Source organism: Budorcas taxicolor, chromosome 7 (genome assembly GCF_023091745.1).
Source record: "Budorcas taxicolor isolate Tak-1 chromosome 7, Takin1.1, whole genome shotgun sequence".
In the NCBI taxonomy this organism is placed as follows: domain Eukaryota; kingdom Metazoa; phylum Chordata; class Mammalia; order Artiodactyla; family Bovidae; genus Budorcas; species Budorcas taxicolor.
Window position 1 is genome coordinate 45,242,339 of NC_068916.1, and position 25,658 is coordinate 45,267,996.

The window sequence follows — 25,658 nt, forward strand, 5'->3', positions numbered from 1 at the left end:
AGGCATCACTGGGAACACGCAAGGCAACTCAGTCAAATACTCGGGCTGCATGGGACTTGAAGTTTGCTTTCAAAATATTCTTTAAAATAAAAATGGTGACTAGGGCAATGGGATTGTGAATTCTGAGTGCTTTCTTCCTTCAGCTGCTAAAGTTATTACATTTATGAAATGCTGTATTATAAACACGGAAATCAAGAACAAAGCCAGAAATGGTAAGAAAGTCCAGGCCATTCATACTCCTCAGAAGGCAGCCGATAGCCAGTGCTTAGCACCAGCTGCTGCACCCACTGCTGAGGGTGCACGGCCAGTAGGAGGAGCAGCAATTACCAAAGAACTCAACCTCTAATTGAGGCTCGCTGGCCCATGCATAGTGTTGACCCATGCTGCAACACCTACAGTCTCGGTGAGCCCTGAAAAGGAGCAACTTGCCATATTATAAAATGTTTCTGTCTTTCAAAAATGGAATGAAACCCAGCAGACCAAACTGTTTCCTCTCTTCGCAGCCTCTGGGAATACCCTCTTCCCCTCCCTGACATTTTTAATATAAAAAAACAATGTCAAAGTTCTGCTCCATCATTTTGGGTGTCTCCAGTGGAAACTGTTAAGGCAGAGCCTACATACTTTGGAATCCAGCGAAGAGCCTAGAACTCACTAACCCAACAAAAAAATTGTTGCTGTCTCATTACAAACTCTGCTTTTCACTAATACACTCTCCTAAAGTAGATGCTCACAGAACACATTCTAAGTTCTTAAGTTCTCCCCTGAAATTTAGCCAGTCAGACACTGTGATTCCAAAAAGTATAGGAAGAGCCCAGACACCACCTGATTCATAGGGAATCTAATTTCTTCAGAAAGTCAGTATGCTATAAAACAGCAGCTTGTCAAACACAATAGATTCTGGAGTGACTGGTATAACGCAAAGAGGCAAATTTTCTTGGGCTTAAATGTGTTTAAATGTTAGATTTCTCAATGCGTTCTAAAACCAGCAACACTTCCTTCCTGTACTGCACTCTTAAAACCATAGACAGAGGGAACTCGCTGTACAGAATTCATCTGTATGAAGCACACAGAATATCTGTTACACATCTGGGCCTCTGCAAGACCACGGCAACCCAAACTAGCTGTGTCAGCTGTTTCCATGCCAGTTCCAAAAATGAACCATGTCCACTTACTGAAAGCCTTGAGGCTCAAATAAGAAAAATAGCTAACAGTCATTGCTCTTTCTGCTGCTGCTGCTGCTAGGTCACTTCAGTCGTGTCCGACTCTGTTCGACCCCAGAGACGGCAGCCCACCAGGCTCCCCCGTCCCTGGGATTCTCCAGGCAAGAGTACTGGACGGGGTTGCCATCTCCTCCAATGCATGAAACTGGAAAGTGAACGTGAAGTCACTCAGTCGTGTCCGACTCTTAGCGGCCCCATGGACTGCAGCCTACCAGGCTCCTCCGTCCATGGGATTTTCCAGGCAAGAGTACTGGAATGGGGTGCCATTGCCTTCTTGTTCTTCCTAGAACTGTACAATTTCCCAATTCCAAACCAAGGAAGCACTTTCTGAATCAGCCAAAATTCTCAATTAAAAAATATTTCTATGCTTGTGATATTATTCCGATGACTTTCCTGCATGTTATCTTTTTAAAATTTACTTTTTTTTTTTAACCTTTTTTGAGTATACACTTCTGTGAGTTTTTATAGACAAACTTGTATGGCCAGAATATAGAACAGTCCCACAATCAAACTCCCCTGTGCACCCCTTTGTATAACACCCTCCCTGTTCCCCTCTCTCAGCCACTGGGCTGTCCATCTCTATAGTTTTCCTTTGATGTTTCAGTTTTAAAAGACTCACATTTTATTAATTTGTTATGCTAATATACATCTTTGTTAATTTATTATAAAAAATACTCATTTTTTATTAATAGAAATGTTACTAGTTTAGACACACATACCATTTACTTGTCTGTAAATTTTAAGTCACTTCTTTAGTGACCTCTAGTGGAAAGAAAGAAATCTGGTAAAGTTGTTCCCAATTTATACCACTCGTTAGTTTCTTGTATCTGCAGAGATATCACGGATGAAATTTTTGTTTCCCTTCAATCTAAATCAGTACTCTACTTCAACCACGGATGAAATTTTTGTTTCCCTTCAATCTAAATCAGTACTCTACTTCAACCCTCAAGTTTGATTACAAAGGGTCCTCTCTAACCTACCCTGTAATTTTCTCTTCCCTTCACAATACTGTCCAGTTAATAAACTTTTAAATGGACTGCCATGCAGAGAAGACAGTATTTAACTGAGACAATCATCTCCTAATTTGTCTGCCATGCCAACATTCCATTCAGTACAGCAAGCTGGTTCTCGGGCAGTATACAGAGAAAGAGAGAGAGGGCTACAACTCCCCACCCCCAACCTATTAACTAAAATGAAAGGACCGCCAATGTCCGTAAGGCTGCAGGGAAGGGATGCTCCTGCGGACTGACATCATGCTCTTGCCATAACTGATCAGTCTTTCTGTGTGCACCAGGGACAACATGTTACTGTCCACAGAATAGGAAGAACCTACATCACCTCAGGAAATGGGTAAGTGAGAAAAAAGAAAAACACTAGCAGGCCATTTGGCTCTTCTGATTCCAACAAACTCATTTCAGTGATTAAAAATTGAGCTTAGAAAAAAATCATGAACACTTACACGTTAGTGTGAAGCTGGAACTCATCGGTCTTGTAGCCAACTGCAAAGTTGCTCTGAGTCACTCGAGACTTTGCAGTCTCAAAATTCATCTGGTAGCCAGCCAGCCAGCCTTCATAACCCAGCACCAGAGCGCCCCGGATGGAAGGACCGGCTATGTCAAAATCCACATCGCAGCCCAGGTTGATATGTTCCCGCTTGTACCCTGTCTTGATTTTAGCATTTTTTTTCCTGGAGGAAAAGAAATCATATTAAAATCAGAAGTTAACTCATTTCATGACAACCACTCCAGAAATACACATTTTAAAACACTAATCCCTATTTGAATAGGGGGGTAGGAAGGCAAAGTCAGGGCCCCAGATCTCCTTAAGCAGCTGTTGCAACCTCTCTTCAACCAAAATCCAAAATAATGCAGAAATGCCACCTTAATGAAGTGAGAACATAGGCTTGTAAAAGAAACACTAAGTGATTTTTACTAGCATCTCCCTATGTTTAATGTAGTGACCTACACAGGCATTCATTAGGTAGAGTGCCACCATGTAATTATGAAACACATGCATCTTTGTTATTTTCCCTATCTGTTGGGGGGAAAAACAGTCTGTCATGAAGGTAGTTATCTACACAGCAGCTCCTTTTCAACAATTTTCTTTTTTGGTCACATCCCACAGGATGTGGGATCTTAGTTCCCCAGCCAGGGATTGAACCTGGAACCCCAGCAGTGAGTGCACCAAGTCCTAACCATTGATTGGACCACCAGGGAAGTCCCTAAACAGCAAATTTTAGTATGTGGCTCACTTGGTAAATAAAGAAACAAATACTAGATCCTTTCTAAGTAAATTCAACAGGCGGCTTTTAATTCAGTATCCATGCTATTCCAATGAGCATAGATTTCAGAGAACCAGGTAGTGAGGTAGAACCTGAGTTCCTGCGGTCGTAAGGGGCCAGGAAGCCTTTGTAGTCTGAACAAGACCCCAGGTTTGCATGTATGACCAGACCAGTGCCTCCCTTCCCTATTTCACAAGACCCAGCATTTCTCAGGAAGTGCAGGTGAGTTGTGTCACCTTCAAATACATTATCATCATGCCTTTTACCAAAAATCAGCATTAGAGACAAGATCATATCTATCCAATAAAATTGACTATTTCCAACTGATAGTTTCTGTCATTCAACTGCAAAATGAACATCTTCCACAGCAAGAACACTTCCAGTGGAGACCTCAGGAGAAAGCAGGTATGCTTCAAGGATCAAGAACCACATAGCCCTGTCCACCCCAACTTCATTCATACTGAGATTAAAGCTTCACCTCCAGCACCCTGACTGTGGGCCCTAAATACCATTCCCTCCTAAAAGGAACCAACACTCCTCAGAAAACTGCAGATTACAGGTTGAGGCAGGAAAGGTGCAGGATGAGCCTGAAGCATCTATCAAAGCTATCAAAGAATCAATGTTGGAGCAAAAGGACTTGAGAACTAACATGAAGAGGCTCCCAAGGGCTTCAAACATGGGACAGTATGAGCAATGGATTGAAGTATATCAAACGTTTCAACCTACGAACTCAAGACACATACACATTGGTCATCTTTAGAGACTAGTGAATCAATTTGTTTTGAAAAGTCAATTAAAAAGGCACCAAACACGTATCCCACCTTTCCTATACTAACTATACCGCAAGATAACCAGAGTTGATGAGAAGTTTCTCTTTATTGAAATATTCCAGCTAAAAAAAAATGAAGGAAAGATAAAGGTAGAAATATCACCAGTGTGTAACCCCTTGAGTAGATCATGAATGGCACTAACATACAAAGAGAAAACCAGACTCCCGTGTGCATCCTTATGGAAGCATATTTCAGCACCACACCCGCCCAATGGACTCTAAATATGATGAAGCCTCTAGACTTAGCAATCCACAGGAAATGTGGGGGACAGGGGGACAAGTTAAACAACACCACAGAATATAAACAGCAAAATTCATGTGTAATTCTAGAAAACAAATGATCTCATTTTAAAAAATAAATCTCAGGGAAAAAAAAAAGATTCTTAAAAACTAAGATCTAGGGGCCATATGAACCAATCTTTATGTATGGACAATTTTTGATTCTATAAAATAGTTTCATGAAATCAGCTAAATCTGAAGAGACTAGACTTAACAATATGTAGAAATTATTATTAATTTTCACAACGTAATATTGTGGTTATGCTTTCTTCAAAAGGAATCTTATTTAATGATACATATTAAAATATACACAGATTAAATTATGTGATATCTGTTATTCAAAATAATCTGAGGGTAAGAGGGATTGATTATGGATGTATAAATTAAACATGACTGGCCATGGGATGATAATTATCAAAAGCTCAGTGATGAGAACATGATGAAGGTATAATATACTTTTTGGCATTCATTTGCATGTTTGAAATTTTCAATAATAAAAAATGTAAAGATTAAACACTCCAAGTTTCAATGAGTCAAAATTTCAGAGATCACAGGTGAAAATAAAACGAACAGCCTTCCCTAGTGACAGTGAAACTTGCAACTTTGGTTCAAGTTGCTTCTGTGCATTTTTGCAAGCTTTGAAGAAAAGGAGTGACAACCAACTCTCTCTCTCTCAATAAGAGAAACTTAAGGGGCTTCCCTGATGCTCCAGTGGTTAAGACTCCATGCTCCCACTGCAGGGGGAACATGTTCGATCCTTGGTCAAGGAACTATGATCTTACAAGCTGCACGGGGTGGCCAAAAGGGAAAAAAGAAAACAAACCTATTTAGGTCTGCCTGCTCTTTAGGGGAAGAAACCTGGGCTATGATGATGTACCTGATTGGCACCAAGCAGGGTAGGATAACTGATGGAAAAAACAGCTGCTCAGAGGCTGACATTTAGAAAGAGGGAGAAACCAAGACATGGAAATAGCAGGCATCTTCTAAGCACAGGGAAAACGCTGCTGCTGACACAAAATACAACACCTATGCCAGGGCCTTTGACCAGTGGTGTGGACCAGCCACAGTGGACAGTTACAAGGTGCCTCCACATGTCACCTCCATGGATTCTGGCCAGAGGCACCAGGTCCCCAAGGAATCCACACTGCTGGGGCATTGACTCAGGTTTCTCTCCAGGCTTGGCTCTAGGGCAGCATTCCACACCTTTGGAGCTTTTCCCCTTTCAGATATTATTGGGATTCTTTTGAAGCTATTTAAACAACGGTGCTAATTTGACAGGCACCTGAGAGGTATACTCTAAGCTGTGGTTAATGAGCTGGCTCTGTATGTGGCAGGTACCCATGTCCTGATGAGGTCGTCTGCAGCCTTATCTGGCTGTGGTAATGTTTAGCTCCTTAAAGGAAGCCAAGATGCCTTCCCAGGCTGTACCCTCAGACACGTGGAAAGACAGCTTTCATTTCCAATCTTCATCAAGTGCTCAAAACCTTCCTCAAATACCCAACAGCAATGAGTACATCTTGTGCCCACAGTCTTGGTTACTAAACACCATTCCTCAATAAAAGGAACCAAAGCTTCTTGGAGAAATGGCTGACAGCAGGACTAGAAAAGGACAAGGACACTTTCTGAAGAAGTGTTCACGACAGGGGCTTGTCAAAAGCACACAGGACGTCAACTTGAAGGCATTCCCAATGGCCATACCTGGGACAGCATGAGTAATAAAATATAGTAAGGGATTATAACCTGTACAGTAAAATAAATGTCTAAGAATCTATACTGATACAAATAACTGATCAAATAAATAAAAGGCGGTGAAGGAAGAACTCTTCTTCACAGTAAAATCTCAATAAATGTAGAAGGGATGATGGGAACAGAAAATCACCATTTGCCAAACATAATTGTTACAGGCCAGAATCACTGATGGATCCAAATACTTGTTGAGTCAAAGTATAAAAAATAAAATATCTGCATGGTCTCAAAGCATCTCCCACACAAGATACTGGTTAATTATAAAGAGAAAAAAATGTTTTACAGATAAATCTGCAAACACCACTTTAATCAAGTGACCCAAGTACCATCACCAGTAATGAGGCACATTAACATATATCTCCTGATGTCATACACCAAGATGGAGAGAACACAGCATGAAGTCTGAGGTTGTCACAAATGCATAACCTGCGTTTAACCATGAGAAAACATCAGACAAATCCAAATCGAAGGATTCTACAAAGTAATTGGCCAATTATCTTTCAAAGTGACAAAGTCATAAAAGATAAAGACTATGCCCCAGGAAAAATGAGAGGATACTGAAAGAGGAACTCCCCAGGTCATAGGGGCCCAACATGCTACTGGAGATCAGTGGAGAAATAACTGCAGAAAGAATGAAGGGATGGAGCCAAAGCAAAAACAGTACCCATTTGTGGATGTGACTGATGATAGAAGCAAGGTCCGATGCTGTAAAGAGCAATATTGCATAGGAACCTGGAATGTCAGATCCATGAATCAAGGCAAGCTGAAAGTGGTCAAACAGGAGATGGCAAGAGTGAATGACAACATTCTAGGAATCAGTGAACTAAAATGGACTGGAATGGGTGAATTTAACTCAGATGACCATTATATCTACTACTGTGGGCAGGAATCCCTTAGAAGAAATGGAGTAGCCATCATGGTCAACAAAAGAGTCTGAAAGGCAGTACTTGGATGCAATCTCAAAAACGACAGAACGATCTCTGTTCGTTTCCGAGACAAACCATTCAATATCACAGTAATCCAAGTCTATGCCCCAACCAGTAATGCTGAAGAAGCTGAAGGTGAATGGTTCTATAAAGACCTACAAAACCTTTTAGAACTAACACCCAAAAAAGATGTCCTTTTCATTATAGGGGACTGGAATGCAAAAGTAGGAAGTCAAGAAACACCTGGAGAAACAGGCAAATTTGGCCTTGGAATATGGAATGAAGCAAGGCAAAGGCTGATAGAGTTTTGCCAAGGGAACGCACTGGTCATAGCAAACACCCTCTTCCAACAACACAAAAGAAGACTCTACACATGGACATCACCAGATGGTCAACACCGAAATCAGATTGATTATATTCTATGCAGCCAAAGATGGAAAAGCTCTATACAGTCAGCAGAAACAAGACCAGGAGCTGATTGTGGCTAAGATCATGAGCTTCTTATTGCCAAATTCAGACTTAAATTGAAGAAAGTAGGGAAAACCACTAGACCATTCAGGTATGACCTAAATGAAATCCCTTATGATTATACAGTGGAAGTGAGAAATAGATTTAAGGGACTAGACCAGATAGACAGAGTGCCTGATGAACTATGGAATGAGGTTCGTGACACTGTACAGGAGACAGGGATCAAGACCATCCCCATGGAAAAGAAATGCAAAAAAGCAAAATGGCTGTCTGAGGAGGGCTTACAAATAGCTGTGAAAAGAAGAGAAGCCAAAAGCAAAGGAGAAAAGGAAAGATATAAGCATCTGAATGCAGAGCTCCAAAGAATAGCAAGGAGAGATGAGAAAGCCTTCCTCAGTGATCAATGCAAAGAAATAGAGGAAAACAACAGAATGGGAAAGACTAGAGATCTCTTCAAGAAAATCAGAGATACCAAGGGAACATTTCATGCAAAGATGGGCTCGATAAAGGACAGAAGTGGTATGGACCTAACAGAAGCAGAAGATATTAAGAAGAGGTGACAAGAATACACAGAAGAACTGTACCAAAAAGGTCTACACGACCAAGATAATCACGATGGTATGATCACTCACCTAGAGCCAGACATCCTGGAATGTGAAGTCAAGTGGACCTTAAAAGCATCACTACGAACAAAGCTAGTGGAGGTGATGGAATTCCAGTTGAGCTATTTCAAATCCTGAAAGATGATGCTGTGAAAGTGCTGCACTCAATATGCCACAAAATTTAGAAAACTCAGCAGTGGCCACAGGACTGGAAAAAGTCAGTTTTCATTCCAATCCCAAAGAAAGGCAATGCCAAAGAATGCTCAAACTACCGAACAATTGCACTCATCTCACACGCTAGTAAAGTAATGCTCAAAATTCTCCAAGCCAGGCTTCAGCAATATGTGAAGCGTGAACTTCCAGATGTTCAAGCTGGTTTTAGAAAAGGCAAGGGAAAAAATAAGAAAAGGCAAGGGAACCAGAGATCAAATTGCCAACATCCGCTGGATCATGGAAAAAGCAAGAGAGTTCCAGAAAAACCTCTATTTCTGCTTTATTGACTATGCCAAAGCCTTTGACTCTGTGGATCACAATAAACTGTGGAAAATTCTGAAAGAGATGGGAATACAAGACCACCTGACCTGCCTCTTGAGAAATCTGTATGCAGGTCAGGAAGCAACAGTTAGAACTGGACATGGAACAACAGACTGGTTCCAAATAGGAAAAGGAGTACGTGAAGGCTGTATATTGTCACCCTACTTATTTAACTTATATGCAGAGTACATCATGAGAAACGCTGGGCTGGAAGAAGCACAAGCTGAAATCAAGATTGCCGGGAGAAATATCAATAACCTCAGATATGCAGATGATACCACCCTTATGGCAGAAAGTGAAGAGGAACTCAAAAGCCTCTTGATGAAAGTGAAAGAGGAGAGTGAAGAAGTTAGCTTAAAGCTCAACATTCAGAAAACGAAGATCATGGCCTCTGGTCCCATCACTTCATGGGAAATAGATGGGGAAACAGTGGAGACAGTGTCAGACTTTATTTTCTTGGGCTCCAAAATCACTGCAGATGGTGACTGCAGCCATGAAATTAAAAGACGCTTACTCCTTCGAAGGAAAGTTATAACCAACCTAGAGAGCATATTCAAAAGCAGAGACATTACTTTGCTGACTAAGGTCCGTCTAGTCAAGGCTATGGTTTTTCCTGTGGTCAGGTATGGATGTGAGAGTTGGACTGTAAAGAAGGCTGAGCGCCGAAGAATTGATGCTTCTGAACTGTGGTGTTGGAGAAGACTCTTAAGAGTCCACTGGACTGCAAGGAGATCCAACCAGTCCATTCTAAAGGTGATCAACCTGGGGATTTCTTTGGAAGGAATGATGCTAAAGCTGAAACTCTAGTACTTTGGCCACCTCATGCGAAGAGTTGACTGACTGGAAAAAACTCTGATGCTGGGAGGGACTGGGGGCAGGAGGAGAAGGGGACGACCGAGGATGAGATGGCTGGATGGCATCACTGACTCGATGGAGGCGACTCTGAGTGAACTCTGGGAGTTGGTGATGGACAGGGAGGCCTGGCATGCTGCGATTCATGGGGTCGCAAAGAGTCGAACACAACTGAGCGACTGAACTGAACTGAACTGAACTGACATTACTTTGCCAACAAAGGTCCGTCTAGTCAAGGCTATGGTTTTTCCAGTAGTCATGTATGGATGTGAGAGTTGGACTGTGAAGAAAGCTAAGCACAGAAGAATTGATGCTTTTGAACTGTGGTTTTGGAGAAGACTCTTGAGAGGCCCTTGGACTGCATGGAGATCCAATCAGTCCATTCTAAAGGAGATCAGTCCTGGGTGTTCTTTGGAAGGAATGATGCTAAAGCTGAAACTCCAGTACTTTGGCCACCTCATGCGAAGAGTTGACTCATTGGAAAAGACTCTGATGCTGGGAGGGAGTGGGGGCATGAGGAGTAGGGGACGACAGAGGATGAGATGGCTGGATGGCATCACCAACTCGATGGACGTGAGTTTGAGTGAACTCCGGGAGATGGTGATGGACAGGGAGGCTTGGCGTGCAATTCATGGGGTCGCAAAGAGTTGGACATGACTGAGCGACTGAACTGATGCCCCAGGTTAGAAGAGACAAAGGAGACTTTGCAATTAAAAGCAATGTAGTATCCTGAACTAGATCATGAATGAGAAATAAGACATCAAAAGGACAAAAGATTAGCTAACAAATCTCCTGGTCTGATAATTATATGAGATATTAACATTAGGAGAAGGCAAGTAAAGAATATAAGAGGATTCTGTACACTGTTTGTGCAGCATTTTTATATATGTTAAGTATAAAAATAGTTAAATTTCCAAATAAAAAAACTTTTTGGTTATGTATATATTACTGCAAGTCCTAGAGTCGTCTCTGCAAACTCCCCAAAGGCAGTGAGCAAACCCTTTACAAATTCCAAAGTGTGCCACCTCAAGGCAGCAAGCAAAGTCCTAAACAGCAAATTCAAGCACGTGGGCACATCCTCCAGCCCTTGTGCTATCAGTGTCTCTCTGGATAACTTCTCCCATCACGGTGCCTGGGGGGAAGCAGACAAGCAGGAAGGCCATGCTCCTGCAGGAGAAACTACAGCAGAGATGAGAACAAGGTAGATTCAGCTCCTGGCCAATAATCTTCAGACCATCCATAATCAAGTTATAAAAAGACTATAATCTAGAGGCAGGATCCCAATGTGCCCAGTCCTTGTGGTCACCCTGCACAGGGTCTGAACTCGGGAGCGTCTCCCTCTAATAAATATTCATTGGAAGAAGAAAAAGGAAGGAGAGAGAGAAGAAAATCACATCAAATGGCAAAAAATGGAATTCAGAATGCCACTGAACCACGCACCTAAAAGATAGTTGAGGAAGTAAATTTTATGTGCATTTTACCATAATTTTAAAACTAAATAAACTAAGAAATGAAATTCAATACATGCCCTTGAAGCTTATCATCAGTCTGCAAAACAACCTTCTCAGACCTAAAAGACCCAACTGCTGAGTGGAAAAAAACAAGAGTGTGTTCTGGAGGAGAACAACTCCGTCAGTCACTGTGGAAAGCTCCAGGAGCTGAGGCAGACCAACACATCCTCTTGCCTCCCATGCTGTGCTGTGCTTAGTCACTAAATCATGCCCGACTCTTTGCAATCTCATGGACTGCAGCCCACCAGGCTTCTCTGTCCATGAGACTCTCCAGACAAGAATACTGGAATAGGCTGCCATTTTCCTCCTGCAGAGGATCTTCCTGACCCAGGGATCGAACCTGCATCTTCTGTGTCTCGTGCACTGCAGCACTGATGGCTCATTACCCTCCCTGATGGAAGACCGAGGTCCTCAATAACCAGCAAGCCTAATCTGCCTGTGGCTGGAGGGCCTGAAGCAGAAACGTGCAGCCTCAGGAGCCACCTTGCAGTTAAAGCCCACACACTCTCAGTGTCCCTAAGTAGGAAACTGGGGAAAGGGCTCTCCAGCCTGAAAAAAATAAGGCTAGCAACAGCAACCCTTTAGCCCCTGCTTCCAAACACTGCCCTACAGCCTTGGCCACTTAACATTACCAGCAGCCTCACTCACAAGGAATGGAGCATCACTGGACCAGAAATCCTGCAGCCTCCTCAGCTGAGGCGAGTAAAACAAAACAAACAGCACAGAATGAACCTCACCATAAAACACTGCTAAGTGTCCTTACGGAGAAAACAGATGAAATTCTTACCCAGTGTTTGGTGAGAAGGATGAATCGAAGGTCAGCTTCAGGCCACGCGCAAGCTGAACAGAAAAGAAATTCACCAACAGGGTTAGTCACAAGACAGGCCAGCAGACGTCACTTGGTAAAACTGCGTCTTTCCACAGGTGCCCATTACCTGATCTTCCACAGTAATCTCCGTGCCTAGTGTGTTGTCAGTGTTCCATTTCTCTGTAAACGTCAGGCCATATTCAGTCCATCTGTACTTGGTTTCCAGGCTGCCCGTCACTTTGGTGGTCTCGGTGTTGGCTGAACCTGAGCTCGTAAATTCCTTTAAAGAAGACAGTCACAGCCTGCATGCCAGCACTTCATTCTGCATCACTCCACCCCTAAATGGACTGCACTTTCCTTTATGCAAAAGGTGAGACCCTGAACGTGTGGGTGCAAAAGCTCCATCTATAATTCAATTAGATATTTAAAGTGTCAAAAAGGCTTCCCCGGTGGCTCAGTGGTAAAGAATCCACCTGCCAATATAGGAGATGCGAATTCTATCCCTGGGTTGTAAAGATTCCCTGGAGAAGGAAATGGCAACCTATTCTGGTATTCTTGCCTAGGAAATTCCAAGGACAGAAGAGCTTGGTGGGCTACAGTCCATGGGGTCGCAAAGAGTTGGACACGACTTTGCAACTAAACAACTATTTAAAGATGGAATCCGCTAACTAAAGGAATCTTACAGAGAATTCTATATCAAGAGACAGCTTCCTTCCTCCCCTGCAACTCTTCAGTCTGGACAGGAAGGCATCATGTCCTCTTTCCATCCTGTCTCCAGGCTCATATAGAGAAAAGGCTTTGAGCTAAAGCGGACACTGCAGTAATTCTACCCAAAACTTCTTCCTTCCGACAATTACCACATGCGCAATCTAAAAGATACTACTAATTTTTTTATTAAATAATCATGTGGTATGGAACACAGGTCAATTTTGAAATAAGATACATAAGGAAAAATAAATCGGAGACCTGCCTCATATTCCTATGAGTATTAATAGATGCTAAATTGGGGACCTAGTGGCTTGGTTCCCCTGGACCACCCATTCCACAGAAGAGGCAATAAATGTGACAACCACAAGTTGCCACAATCAGAAAAGTCCCTTTGCTTGCCACTCAGATGGAAGTTATTTATTATTTACTGATCTACAATAAATATCCATACTCCGTGTGGGCCAGACAACTTACCAATCCATTCTCGGATTTTGTTTTCAGATCAAGTTTTATTAAGCCAAATCCTAAAGAAAGAACATGGTCACTGTTAATAGGTTAAATAACTCAAGAGCAGCATCTCTGCCTCCCTTAGGCAATCTTAAAAATGCCATGAGTGCAGAGGGCACCAGTCTCCACGGGCTGCCTGCCTCTGTGGGTGGAGCTTGGTTGCCATGGAGACTGGTTGCCACGGAACAGTGGCAGAGGGAACAGGCACAGCCCCACCTGCAGCCCCAGCGGAGTCTGAGAAAAAGGTGTGTGACAGCATGAGCACCAGCCTAAGGAAAAGCTAAATTTAGAAGCCGCAGTCCACTGCAGCGGCACCCAGACCTGCTCCCGCCTGGGGGAGGAACCGAGCAGGTCCACTAGTCTGAGCAATTCGCTCGCCGACCTGAACTGGGCGCGCAACCAAAACTGCTTGACTAGCCAGAGAAGGCTTATCTCTTTTCCCTGACATGAAGGTTCTAAGAGCTGACTGACCCAGCTCTCTCAAACTGTGACGGGTAGAATACCAAACAAGCGGACCCAGTCTCTGAGCTGGAAGGCCACTCCATGCAACACTCACCATAGCCCTTGGTGAAGACATCCCTGGCAGATTTGCCAAGATCAGCATACGTGGGAGGCACAGCCATCTTCTGCTATAATAAAAGAATCACCATAATAAACACTCTGGAAATTACAGATATTCATTTTCCACCAATAAAAATCATCAGCACTGACTTCCAGGTACCTTTTTCCCCCATGTGTGGACAAAGATACCTGTGCAGTCTCCTTCTGCTTCTGCGGCCAGAGGTGGAAACACCCAGTAGGTTTTTATTGACAGCAGACCAGTCTGACTTTGGAGACCTCTTCTCTTAGGTATCCCCAGGATTAAGCACAGGCCCAGAATATGGCAGGAGTCAGTCAGTATTTGCTAAATGAATTGATTGTCAAAGACACACTCCCATGAGCCAGCTACTTTACTGAACTGCAGGACTCTTGCCAATAAAACATTATCTTCTTACAAAATATTGACTGCTAGGACATTAAATACACTGAATAGAAATCAGGGCTTTTCAGAGTATCATATTTTCCAAACAATTCTGATTTCATTCATTCAACAAACATTTATGGAGCACCTACTATGTGTCAGAATGGACTCAACATTTCACAAAACATTTGTATTTTATGGGAACCCACTTTTAGAGTATCATATTCCTCACAGAGGAAAGAGTAAAACCTACCTACCTAACTAGGCAACTTTTTCCCATGGAAGGAAATGCAAACACATCCCTCCCAAATTTAATTCAAACCAACATCTACTGAGTACCAATGTGACTTTATTTTTAAAACCGACTCTCAAAGTACTACTTGGGATTGATGCATATCACTATGTCAGTCAACAAGCATTTATGAAACACCTCAGTGTTCAAAGAAGGCAAGAACTCCCAATAGTCCTCACCCTAAGGACCACGCTGTGTTGCTGGGAGCCTCCGCATTGACACATTATGTACCCAGAATTAAGACTCTAATCTGGATGGCACACACCCCGTGCTCCACCCAGGAGGAGAGGGGAACATGAGAAAGCATTATCTTCTGCATCTTCTCCATCTCCAAAACTGTTTGCCTCAATTGGCCAAAACTCCAAGTAACCCAAAGATGTATCTATTTTAAACACAGGACACCTAAATTACCAAATGGGAACGCATACACCCCGTGTAAAGTCACATACACATGTACCCACATAAATAAACATCCACAGGGCATGTTCCTGGTTAAGTGGGAAACCAGTGAAAAGTGGTCCAAGTGATCCCGGGGAAGCAGCGTCACAAGTGTAAGTTCAGCCTGACCAGAGCCTTAACTTCAAAGACACTGCAGGGAGCACACAGAACCCACGAGCATAATGTTTAAAAACAAACCAACCTGCAAGCCTCCACAGTTTAAATTATAAAACTGTGGTCCAAGTCCTAGTTTACTTTTTTTCAGAGGTTTTGCTAGCTCTGTCCCAGCTCCCTTTTGTATCAGAGCAGAGAGGAGCAGCCCAGTAAGCTGTTTACGTGATCCTATTTTTGTTGCTGTTGTTATTTCTCGCACATGATTAGGCTGGAACCAAAGGCAACTCAGCCCACATTAGGATCAGGGCACAAAGAACACGGGGGAAGACCCATTTTAGGCTGCTTCGACTGGTTTTTCCCCAAGTCTGTGGACTTCTCTCTCCCAACCTGTTCCCCTTTCACCCCAAACGAACCCCGTAGGCACACCCACCCCAGGGACAGACCAGGAAACCAACCACCAGACCCTCCCTGCTTTAGCCCACAGATGAGCCTCGGCCCCTCCCAGGAGAAGCAAGGAAACAACCAGGGATTGACAGCTGAGGTAACAGAGCCCCAAGGAAATATGCAGAATGTCTCAGCAAAGGGCCCCGAACATTCTGCACACACACCAGCACTAACAGTTATCAGTGGACACAGGACCCCTCTTCAGTGCCGTCCCCTTCCCACCTGGGCACAAACTCAGCCCCAGCCAGGTGACAGGGAGAGCAGTCCAGTCCCAACATCTCCAGGTCAGCTAAGACCCCCTGTACCTCAGGGGTCAAGGCCTTCCCAAGTACCCTCCCCTGGCTCCAGGACCCACCTCACCAGGCACACGCGGCTTTCACATCTGGACCAGTCCATCCCTCAGGAAAGAGGCAGAACACTCATCATTTAATGCTCCCCAAATGCCCTTGCTTATCCCTAATCCCCAAAACTGAAAAGCAAAGCCACCTGTCAAAACACACTCCACCCACAGCAAAAATCACCCTAAAGTGGCCACTAAGGAGATTACCATCCAGGACAAGAGAGGTGGGATGGCGGAGCGAGCGCACATAAGACCAGGCTCTCCTTGCATCCCCAGCGCAGCAGCTGGCAGGGAGGGCACACAGGAGCCAGGGGCTGAGTGGAGCCAAACCCGCTCCTCAGCCTGAGGCAACACCCGCCCAGGAGAGCATGACCCTGCCGCCCTCTTCGCCAAAGGCTCCCGACAACTGCGTGGCTGTAGCTCCCCCTTCTGCTCTTCCTGTGGTCTTCCTCTTTGCCTGCCTCTTGTCTCTGGCTGCACTTATCTGACAGGACCAAAGCAGTTCCGCCTGTTTGAGCTCAGCCTTCTTACAACGGCAAACAGCACCCAACACAGTTCTCAGCACCTGCTTCAAAAACAATCTCACTGTAGAAATAATGATTGCCACCCATGCTCTCTCGGGCCAGGACTGGAGGGGGAGAGAACTCAGCGCCCTGCTTTCTCACTTAACAGCCTGCCTGCACTGACTCGCAGGCTGAACCCTGGTCCCGGCCCCTCCCGGCACCTGGATCGGCTCCAGACCACTCCCCATCATCTCTGCAGCATCCGTCCAAGCATCTTCAGAAAAGGGAACCATCGAGTGCTGCTGGTGAGGGTGTAAACTGGCGCACCCACTGCGGAAAACAGTATGGAGATCCTTAGAACTGTCACATGATCCAGCAATTCTACTTCCAGTGTTCATCCAAAGGATACAAAAACACGAATCCGTTAAGACACATGCACGCCTATCCTCGTCGCTGCACTGCTTACAACAGCCAAGAAATGGAACAGCCTACAAGCCCATCAACAACTGAATGGACACTGAAGATGTGGCACGTGTGGGTATGTATGTGTCTGTGTGTGCATCCACACAAGTGACATACTACTACTCAGCCACTGGAAAAAAAAAAAAGATGAAATCTGGCCATTTATGACAACATGGATGGACCTTGAGGGTATCATGCTAAATTAAATGAGTCAGACGGAGAGGACTTTTATGTAACCTCCATCTTGGAGGGACATATCCTCTTTGAGTCCCCTGTGATTTCACTCATATGTGGAATGCAAAAAGAAGAGACAAAAATAAATGAACCCAAACAAACACAGAGAACAGAGTAGTGGTTACCAGAAGGGAAAAGGGTGGTGGGCGGGGGCGGGGGCTGAGGGTGAAGGATCAACTATATGGTGACAGATAGAAACTCAATTTTTGGTGGTGAGCACACTGCAGTGGATACAGAAGTAGAAACATAAGGTTGTACACATGAAGCACAGACTATTAGAAGCTCAGCTTCCCGAGACTGAGCATAAAACAGGATACTCTGACATGGGCAGGCAGCCAGCCCTGGACAGACAGAAACCAGAAGGGAAAGGCAAGACCCCGGGTCTCTACCTGGGTGATGGCTTTGAGGCAAAGCCTGGGAGCATGGTTCCCAAAGGTAAGTGGGAAGCAAGAAATGGCCACGTCAGGCTGAGCAGACCTGCCTGTAGTCACTGATGACTTTGGGAAAGACAAATAAGTCACACCAGAAGACAGGAATCACTGGTTCCCCTCCACTGCCTGCCAGCCTACCTACCCAACACTCCTTGGCTGACCTTGAACAGATTATGCAAGCTCCACTCCAGCTGAGGAATGAAAAGCCAGCCCATACTGGAAGCTCAGAAGGGAGAGATAGTATATCGCCCAGCATGATCTGCGTAACAGTTATGTAACCTCCATCACGGGAGGACACATCCTCCTGGACTCACGAGCTATATGACAGTGGCAGCTCCTCTGCTCCCAGCTCCCCACTACCCCTAAAAAATGCACACCTGCCCCCAGATCACACCACTGAACTCAGAGCATCCCAGAGCCTGGCATGCGCACATTTATCCAAAATATGGACAAGGCTATGTGTGCAAACATGCCAAGGCCCGGTAAATAGCAGGTATTCAGTATAAATGTCTGTTTAATGAGTAAATGTGCAGCAAGCATCACAGTATTTTTACAGTAGAAAAAAAGGAAACAGTATCTGATAATAGGGACAAGTAAACATGTAATCAGGAGGCAGGAGCTCCGCCCACTGGGAAGCTGCAGCCCCAGCACAGGAGGGCAGGCGTGCTCAGAGGGACTCTGCAGGGGGCGACAAGGGCTCCACCCCTCTGCTGGGCTTTTCTGGTGGGTGGGGGTGGCTGCCAGGGGTGGACCCCAGTCATGTCTAACTCTTTGTGACCCCATGGACTGTAGCCCGCCAGGCTCCTCTATCCGTGGGATTCTCCAGGCAAAAATACTGGAGTGGGGGCTTCCCAGGTGGCTCAGTGGTAAAAAATCCACCTGCCAATGTAGGAGACACAGGAGACATGGGTTCAATCCCTGATCTGGGAAAATCCCACAGGCTGCAGAGCAACTACGCTTGTGTGCCACAACTATTGAACGTGTGCTCTTGAGCTCGGAGCCACAGCTACTGAATCCACGTGCCATGACTACTGAAGCGCGTGGCCTGGAGTGTGTGCTCTACAAGAAGCCGCTGCACGGAAAAGCCTGTGCACCCCAACTACAGGACAGCCCCCGCTCACTGCAACCAGAGAAAAGCCCACGCAGCGACGAAGAGCCAGCGCAGCCAGAAAATAAATAAATAGAATTATTTTTTTAAAAAAATTCTGGAGTGGGTTGCCATGCCCTGCTTCAGGGCATCGTCCCGACCCAGCGATCGAACCAGTGTTTCCTGCCTCACAGGCGGATTCTTCACTGCTGAGCCACCCAGCAAGCCCACCACGGATGTTGGGGAGACCCACAACTAATGTGCCCCATCCTCACAATGGCCTAAGGAATGCTGAACTCAAGCTGAGGAGACCAACCAAGCGCCTTCAGAAGACAGCACTGCCACTTCTAACCTCAGAACCAAGCACGGACTTTGTTCAAAGGGCTTCAAGGAACCACACTATAGAGACCGACACATCTGTGTTTGGGAAGGTCACTCAACCAACAGACTCGCACAAGTACAAATGACAGTGCCTACTGCTGGTGAAAATGATCGCTCCCGTTCCCGCCAAGCAGGAGACTACAGCACAGTACAGCGCCCGAGGAGCCCGTTGCTGGCAGCGCCCAAGGGGACACGCAGTAATCCTAGTGGCCACGCCACTGCTAGGAACACACTTGCAGGGGCACCCAGTGCTCACGAGGATGCTCACTGCAGGGTTGTTTTTAAACACGGTACCCAGAAGCAACCTAAATGCCCACCACCGGAGAAACAAATGAATAAAAATTATGGTGCTTGCAAACTAAGGCACACCGTGTGGTAACCAAAAAGGATGAGGGAGATTTTCACACGGTGGCACAGCCACTAACACGTCAATGAAAAAAGCAAGTCACAGAATACGTATAACTCCATGTGGCTGAAGGAAAACTTACTGTGGCTACCTCAGAGCTGCTTCTAGAACGGAAAAGGGGTTTAGGAAAGGAGCAAGATTAAAATAGCATTTTCATTTTTGATTCTATTTAATCACTTAAGTGGTCTGGGCACTTGATAATTTTTTTCTAAGCTAAGAACAGAAAATTTAAAAACCTAACAAATGTGTCTGAAATTAAGTCACACTGCAAAAGGCTGCTGCAGCAGAAGTACCAGAAGGAAAAGCTCTCTCAGTGTCGATACTGGTTCCAGGAAGAGAGTTAAATCAGAGGTGGCAGGGCTAACAGGTAAGGCCTGCGGGGGGCACATTCGACCCTCAGGTGACCAGCTGTAGCTTTAGCCACCCTGCCCAGAAGGCAGGAGGAGGGCAGAGCTCCCTAACTTCAGTGTGCGCGACTCGCCTGAGGCACTGACTCAGAAGCCTCCTTCCCTGCTTATCACACAGGCAGGGCGTCCCTCAGATGCCACAGAGAAGAGTGGGCTGGCTCCCTGCATCAAGCACCCACCAGAATCCCCCACTTTGAAGTATGCTCTTTTCTCCACAGAAGCTCCCTTGGAAGGGTGCAGGCAGCAGAGCCTTGATGCCCTCAGAGAGCCAACGACCACTGCAACAGCTGATACAGAGAGCGGAGTGGCCATGGGTCCAAAGGGCTCAGGCAGGAACAGCTGAGAGCAAGTCTTCTGAACACAGGTAACCCCCAGTGAATCAAGAGACAGTATTTTCAATGACAAGGGTATAAGAGGATCAGGACCTAAACATCAAGAGCCACCTGCCATGGAATTTCTCCACGCATCTGAGTACCCAGGTAGCAGGGCGCAGTGACTAATGGAAGGGGCTACGAGACTGGCAGAGGCTCTAGCTGTGTGACTTTGGACAAGCCACTGGTACGCCTAGGATCTCATTTTGCTCATCTATAAAATGGGGCTAACAACAGAGTCTTTCTACTGCCGTTGTTGCAAGGATTAAGTAAGGTAAACAGAACACGTAGAATTGTCTGACACACAGTGAGTACTCGATAAAGGGTAGTGCTGCCACAACCCCCTACTCTAGATACTCTTTGTTTGCCCCTCCAGATGCACTTTCCTCCTCCGTCCTAATCTGTGCCCCAAGAACTGATCCTGTGGGCTGTGGGGTAGGCTCAGCCAACAGGGGGTACCAGCAGAAGATGGGAGAGTGAAGCTGGGGTATTCATCCCCCCAACTTCATCCCTCCCTGTTGGGCCTCAGGTGGGCAGTGACTTCCCTCTACTCAAGGCCACAGCTCCTGCCAAAGGGCCCCCTCCTGGTTCTAAAGGACCCAGAGGCCCACACTCCCTCTCAGGTCCCCCACACTCTGCCCACACCTTTGCAAATGATCCCTTCATCATGCTTTCTTTAATTACCCCATGGGAGTGTACATCTGACTCCCGCAGGTCCCTAATCCACACACAATCAATCACCATCAGCATCACCATCTTTGGTTCCCCTTAGGAAGGAAGACTTGTGCAAAAGCCTTTGGCTCTGCTCTTTCTTTTCCTTTTTTTAATATTTATTTATTTGGCTGCACTGGGTCTTAGTTGTGACACTCACGATCTTCGATCTTCCTTGCGGCATGGGGGATCTTTAGTTGCAGCATGTGGGATTTAGTTTCCTGACCAGTGATCGAACCCCTGCATTGGGAGCACAGAGTCTTAGCCAGTAGACCACCAGGGAAGTATCAGCTCTGCTATCTCTAACACCATTCTAGACAATCTATGGAGGGCAGAACAGGGCCAGCCTATAAGAGGAGCATCCAACCAGCCAGGGATTAGAGCAAAAGCAACTCCTCCAAACTCTGGGGCCCAGGAAAAGAAACTTCTCCAGGAGGAGGCCGGAGCTGCTCTGAAAGCCAACACGTGAGGCCAACACCATCAGGAGCCTCACTACACCCACACTTTCTCACCAGAAGAGGCAGCCCAGGAGAATGGCTTTGACTGGATCTCCGGGATGCTGGCAAAGCAATGCCCGGGCTCGGGGAGGTCTGTGCTCTCAATGCGGCTGTCCTCCTCCCCACACCCTTCCATGAGTGTCTCACAGAGGGCAACCAGGCTTTCCAGGCGTTGCTTCTATTTTAAAACACCCTGGAAGTGGAGCCACCACCAGCACAGCCTTCCACAAGCCTCAGGAGAATGTAGCTGACTTGGGGACACCCTGCCTGCCCACCCACCCATCAAGAGGAGAAGACCTGGGCTGGCAGGCAGCACGCCAAGGTCTGGGTCCCAGGAGCCCCTGAGGCTCCTGCCTGAGCAGGAGGTTTGCTGCCTGGCTTGCCCCAGTGGGGGTAAAACAGACAGTGCTTGGGCAGGTAGACTCAAGAGTCCAGCACACCTGAGTTCCCATTCTACTCCACCACCACTCTCTCGTTCTGAGATCTTAGGCAGGTCGTAACCTATCTGCATCTCATTTCTCTTCAGTTCCAGGGCAGAGTAAGAGTACTTGACTCAGCAGCCCTCTCAAGGACTAAATGAGACTGCTGGTATACAGCATTTAGTACAGCAGCAACTTAGTACATAAACAGCTAAGCAACAACACAGTAGCTGGGACCCAGAAAACATGTAACAGGCACAGGTAGTATTTATTTAAGATTGTCACTTTATGTTTCCTATCATAATTACAGCTGCTGGGCAGGCTGCCAAAAGGTCATCCTGAATCACAGGGTCCAGACTCCTCCCCAGCCATAATGAGGCATTGTTTAGCTGAATACTGTCCAGCCAGGTCCTGGAAGAATGCCTCCCTCCTCATCCCAAGAAAAAACTGACCCTTCTCCTGACAAACACCCTGAGCCACTGCCCTTGCAATAAACAGAGTGACTCCACTGACTGCTGCTCACCCACCCAGGTACACACTCACTCTGATCAGTGTGTAAAAGAGTAACACTTTCCCTCTGAACAGCAAGGTCTACCTTTCAAAAGGCACGCAAATCTATTAGCTCCTCAGAGTGGCACCTTGGAGTGGCAGCTGCAGAGAGAAAGCACCAGGACCGGGGGCTGGCCAGACCAGGCCCTGAATTCCAACACCATTCCCACTGAGCTGTGTAACCTTGGGACGGTTATCTCACCACTCTGTGCTCAAGCCTCCTGACCCACGAAATGGAAACAACAGTACTCCTCCCCCAGGGCTTGGAGGGCAGCGGATTCAACATCATAGTTCATATGTCAACCGGCCAGGAGGGTGCTGAGCAGGCCCTCAATAAGGAATGGCTGAAACGATGATCATCACACTCTTACAGGAGAGAAACAGGAACGAGCAAGTAACTCAGCCTGTGTACTAGACCCTGTGGCTCATGTCAGAGCTGTGTTGTACAAGCTCAGTCTGCTCCCCAGGACTCTTTCCAGCATAGTTCCAGGTAGAGAGCTAAGATTTCCACTCACCCTCTGCCCTGGGAGAGCAGGCAGTGAAATGGAAGCTTGTGCCCAAGTGCAACTGAGGGGCGACCATAGTGGAGCCCAAGGCTGCCCTGAGCACCCTGAGGGGCTGCCTGCAGGCTTGGGCTGACCCTCAGGCACATGTGCCACTCTTACCAAAGATGTCACTCCTTGAGAAATCCCCACTGACAGCAAAGTGGACTTTGGAAGCATCTTACCAGTAAAGGTAAGGGTGAATATCCCCCATGACCACCAGCTTGGAGGTGTTTGTCCACCTTTGCCTAGCATCCAATGGGGTCAGAGACCCACAGACAACTCCCCACTCCTGGTCCTCCCCTGAGCCCCTCCATTTATCTACAAACAGCCCATGCCTACAGAATAGCAGAAATAAAGTAATCAACTGAGAACAGCCTCCAACCCCAGGGTCAAGCACTTTATTCGGGACAACTCCAGCAGAAGCCCCTGACCCACTCACCATCAGAGAGAGAAGAGGCACCAGGCCCACGGCCTTTAGGAGAACCCCCTTCACCAAAGTCATCCTCCCCCACAAGCCAGAAACACCAGTTCAACAAGCTTCCCAAAGGACTCGGAAAGTCGCAGAATGAGGATAACATGTTCAAAGCAATTATTTCAAATTAGGAAACAGTTTTGCCTCTCACAGCTCTAGGGCTCTACACACTGCTGTAGCTCCTTAATTATTTGTGACTCTGCAAGACAAAGACTATCTTCTGGAAGTGAATGAGATGTGTGTCCCTCAAAGAGGACGTCCATGATCAAGGGACTGTGGGCTGGGCCTGCAGCCACTACATATAACCTTCAATAATCCCACAAATATTGATACTGAGTGAGCACCTACTAAGTCACACGTTGGAATGGCAAAAAAAAAAAAAACACTATCCTTCTGTCAAAAGGGTGAATCTACTTTGGATAAAAAGTAAGAGTACATTTACCCCCACAGACCCTTCTCAAGTACCTACTACTGCCAAGTGGCACCACTCCAAGCACTGAAAACAAAGCTGTATGAAGCTTAAGTCTGACCCTGTAGGAACTCAGTTCAGAGCTGGGATAGAAAGAAGGCAGACCCTGGGCAATGTGCCCTGGCCTTACCAACAGCATGTTTGGGCAAAGGAGGGGCTCATTTCCCTATTTTCCCTGGAGAGGGGAGGTGATTAGGCAGCTCCAGGCCTCAGGTAGAACACGCTTAGGCTCAGCCCAAGTCTGCAGCCACATTCAACTTCCTGCTCCAGCCTGACCTTGGTTGTCGGTAAACTTAAAGGCTTTTCATGAATTATCCTGAAAGTTACTCAATGCCTGGCACACAAATGTGTAATAATAATGCTTAAAATAACAGGGGCTATCTTTATTGAACCCTTTCCAGAGCACCACGTGGCACAAAATAGTCTGCAGGGGTTGGGCTAGATTCTGCCAAAAAGTCTCAAGGGTAAGTGTCAAGGTTTCCTCCAAGGCCTTCTCCATATCAGGCACTGCTCCGCACACTGGAAGTTAATCAACTCATTCTTCCCAAAAACCCAATGAAGAAGAGGGATGATTGCTCCATTCTACAGATGAAAAAACTGAGGTTTGGTTTCTTCCCCACTGTGTGACCTTGGACAAGTCACTAATGCTGTCGGCCTCAAATCCAAAGGACTAGCAACCAGTTTCCTGAATCCACCACTGCATTCGGTGAATGAATGAGCCATCGATTAAACAGGAATTTCTCCTAAGGCCAAGGAGACCACAGGGCTCCCCGCGGAACCTCCTTTTCCAACGCCTAACCTTCTACCCAGGTCCCAGCTCCGGCCCTGGTCGCCGCGGCCTAACTGGACCGTCAGCCTCCCGTTCCTCCCGAAAGGCGCTGGCACGCGCGGACAGTGCTGGAGGCCAGCTTCTCCGGGCGTGGACCCGACAGGGCGTGCAGGGCCGGACCGCGGGACCACGATCGAGGAGACAGTATGGCTCGCACAGGTCCGTGAGCCCGGCCCGGCGAGCGTAGGTGGCGGGCTGGCCCCTGCCCGACCCGCGCTGGCGGGATCGAGGGCCAGAGGGCGCCTCCGAGGAAGGTCACCTAGACCGGCGGCCGGCCGGGCCTCCACGCGGCGGCCCGTGCCCTTCCGCCCGCAGGTCCCCGCCGGCTCTGGTCCCCAGCCGCAGGCGCCTCGGGATGTCTGGGCTCCCGCTCCCGCGCCCGGGCCGGCTCGCCGCCCGCCCGCCCCGCGCGGCCTGCACTGCCCGCCGCTGACCCGCCAGGCCCGCGCGGGCCACTCCCGCTCCCCGCCCCGGCCGGGCCCTGGGCCCCTCGCCCTCGCCCGCTCCGCGCACCGTCTCCTTCCCCAGCTCCCCGGGGGTCGGCCCGCGACCCAGGGCGCAGGCAAAGCCCGGGCCCCTCTGCGCTGCGCCTACCTCGGAAGCGTTGGCAGTGGGCTCCGCGGGCGGCTACGGCGGGGGCTGCAGCGCGAGGAACCGAGCGAGCGGCGGGGCGGGGCGGCGCGGACGGCGGCGGCGCAGACCCGCCCCGCCCCGGCGCGCCCGGCCCGCGAGCTCCGCCCCCCGGGCCCTCCCGGGACCCCGCCCCGGTCCGGCCCGAGTCCGCCTCCAGCTCCCGAGCCGCGGGCCGACCTTTCAGGCACCGCCCCACCCCAGCCGGGGCCCGCAGCGGATGCTGTGCCCGCGGCGTGAGCGGGAACGCGTGATTGCCTGCGCGCGCCCGGGCACAGGGCGGCGGGACGGCGTGGGACTGACGTGCTCAGGGCTGTGTGCGTGCGCGGGGACACGCTTGTCGCCGCCCGCGCCGGCCGTCCCTGCTGGAAATCTCGCCTGGTTGAAGGATTCGG

General features: G+C 47.4%; 1 protein-coding gene across 2 annotated transcripts in view; it reads right to left on the reverse strand.

Moving 5' to 3' along the window:
* Positions 1-25,310, reverse strand: part of VDAC1 (voltage dependent anion channel 1) — a 29,243-nt gene extending 3,933 nt beyond the window's left edge. Inside the window, exons 1-6 of one of the 2 annotated variants that reach the window (XM_052642929.1) lie at positions 25,228-25,310; positions 13,828-13,900; positions 13,239-13,288; positions 12,184-12,336; positions 12,036-12,088; positions 2,680-2,907 (exon numbers count right to left, since the gene is read on the reverse strand). In XM_052642929.1, coding sequence (XP_052498889.1) covers positions 2,680-2,907; positions 12,036-12,088; positions 12,184-12,336; positions 13,239-13,288; positions 13,828-13,894 — 551 coding nt within the window. In that variant the 5' untranslated portion in view covers positions 13,895-13,900; positions 25,228-25,310. Of the gene's footprint in view, positions 1-2,679; positions 2,908-12,035; positions 12,089-12,183; positions 12,337-13,238; positions 13,289-13,827; positions 13,901-16,067; positions 16,146-25,227 lie in introns of those variants that run through there. The other variant, XM_052642928.1, reaches the window with a different exon arrangement.
* Positions 25,311-25,658: the final 348 nt, after the last annotated feature.